General features: G+C 37.8%; 1 protein-coding gene across 1 annotated transcript in view; it reads right to left on the reverse strand.

Annotated features, from left to right (window-relative positions):
* ARPC1A (actin related protein 2/3 complex, subunit 1A, 41kDa) overlaps positions 1 to 1,520 on the reverse strand; it is a 12,684-nt gene extending 11,164 nt beyond the window's left edge. Inside the window, exons 1-2 of the mRNA XM_009889210.1 lie at positions 1,437 to 1,520; positions 738 to 842 (exon numbers count right to left, since the gene is read on the reverse strand). Of these exons, the coding sequence (XP_009887512.1) occupies positions 738 to 842; positions 1,437 to 1,500 (169 nt within the window). The 5' untranslated portion in view covers positions 1,501 to 1,520. The remainder of the gene's footprint in view (positions 1 to 737; positions 843 to 1,436) is intronic.
* Positions 1,521 to 1,875: the final 355 nt, after the last annotated feature.

Consider the following 1,875-nt stretch of genomic DNA (forward strand, 5'->3'; position numbering starts at 1 on the left):
GCTTTTGGGCAGATACTTCTGCCCATTAGTGAGTTGAGAACAGAATAAAGGATATTGCTATTTTGGCCAAGCGCTTGTATTAATTACTTTCATTTCCTTAGAGAATAAAACCCTTATAAAAATATCACCATGAAAAAAAAATAGTAATATAAACGACTACCGCAGGACAATCACATTTTAAAAATAACACCTTGTGACTCATCATGGCAGCTCTTCTTACGTTTTCATTGCAGATCTACAGATACTCTGGGCCTGCAATAAAATGTGCTCACTGATGGCCTGTCACAAGTCCAGGACTGACCACTTCAAGTGCTTATACAGTTCCTAAAAAAAGATTATTTATTGCTGTCAGAAACCACAAACCAACGCAACAGTTGTACACTTGATGAAGTTTTAATACTAGCACTTGAAAGGGAGCAGCACATATCACCAGGAGATTACCAGATTACTTGAAAAGACTGACAATTTATTCTCATTATGTCTTTATGCATGAAAAATAAGCAATAGATAAGAAAGGCTCAGTTACTCTACCAAAATGTCTGGAAACGAAACAGGGCTTATCCTGCAAACAGTCATTACATGTAGTCCAGAAAAATGCTGCAAAGCTCTAAGTGGGAATGCCAACCTATAAAAAGATCTATTTACTCAACACTTGCAGATTTCCTGTTCAGATTCTCGACTGGGGAAAACAGGGGGCGGACAAACTGAATGTGCGTCACAGCACAATCTTCTCTTACCTGTAATGTGTCCATTGTGCTCCTTTAGCTCATGAGCCTTTACCCACTGGTTCCCGCTCTTCTTGTAGATGTGGACTTCATGATTATTAGGGCTAATGGCAATCTCTTGAAGAAGAAATAAAACAATCCAATAGTACAGAAGGCCTTTTAATACCCAATGCTTTACTTGGAAAGACTTTCCAATTTAAAAACTGTATTCTCACATTTCAGAGCATTACATGGGTTTTGTAAACAAAGGGCCAACATCCCTGGACAATCTTAAATAACATCGTCTTGAATATACTGCACAGAAAGACAATACATTTGGAACATAACAGTCCACATTATAGTGGAAAACTAGGCTATTAAAAGAAAAGGCTGGTTTGGGGTATGAAAATAGAGGGTCAAAGAGGGTAAGGGGCAGGGCATATTCTCACAAGGTGCAGACCAAGAAGCAAAGCTTTCTGGAACACTAGTGAGACTAGATTTGCTCGCATGCCAGAGTTCCCGTAAGGGGTTTAGAAAAGTTCAGATTTAGAAGATGCGTGCTTTTGGATCATAAGTGGAACATTTAACATGTAGCACTATGTATTTGATCACAGCTTCCCTAAACATGATCCAGAACATTACAAGATCACAAACTGACAGCAAAGAGAAAACAGCAATTGGGAAGAAAAAAAGAAAAAAACCCCAAACAATTAAAATTAACATATTACTTACGGGTACGGTCTCTGTTCCATGCATGGCAGGTGATTGGCTCTAGTAAAAACTGATGTAGAGACATTCCGAGTTAAAGATATTCCTATGTTGTAAAAATTGAAAAAGCTGAAAGGTGTAAAATTGAAAACAAAACACTTCAAAATTCGATAATTATTAAAACAAAATCAGCCTTCAACATTTACCAAGGTTGTTTCTGTCCAGTACTCCAATTTACTTACAGAAGATCACAACTTACTCAGTAAATATGTTAAGGCCGCTAAATAGTTGCCTTTGCCTACACCCTGATATCTTCAGCTGGCCAATGACTTTTAACTGTCCTGCTTACTACAGCTAATTGCAATTGACCTAAAAGCATGCTTGCTTTTTGGCATAGCCGCACAGACGAGACAGCAGGTTGTTAGGACAGCTAACAAACCTAATAATTTTACTATAGAATACT

Source organism: Charadrius vociferus, unplaced genomic scaffold (assembly GCF_000708025.1).
Source record: "Charadrius vociferus isolate BGI_N301 unplaced genomic scaffold, ASM70802v2 scaffold787, whole genome shotgun sequence".
Lineage (NCBI taxonomy): Eukaryota > Metazoa > Chordata > Aves > Charadriiformes > Charadriidae > Charadrius > Charadrius vociferus.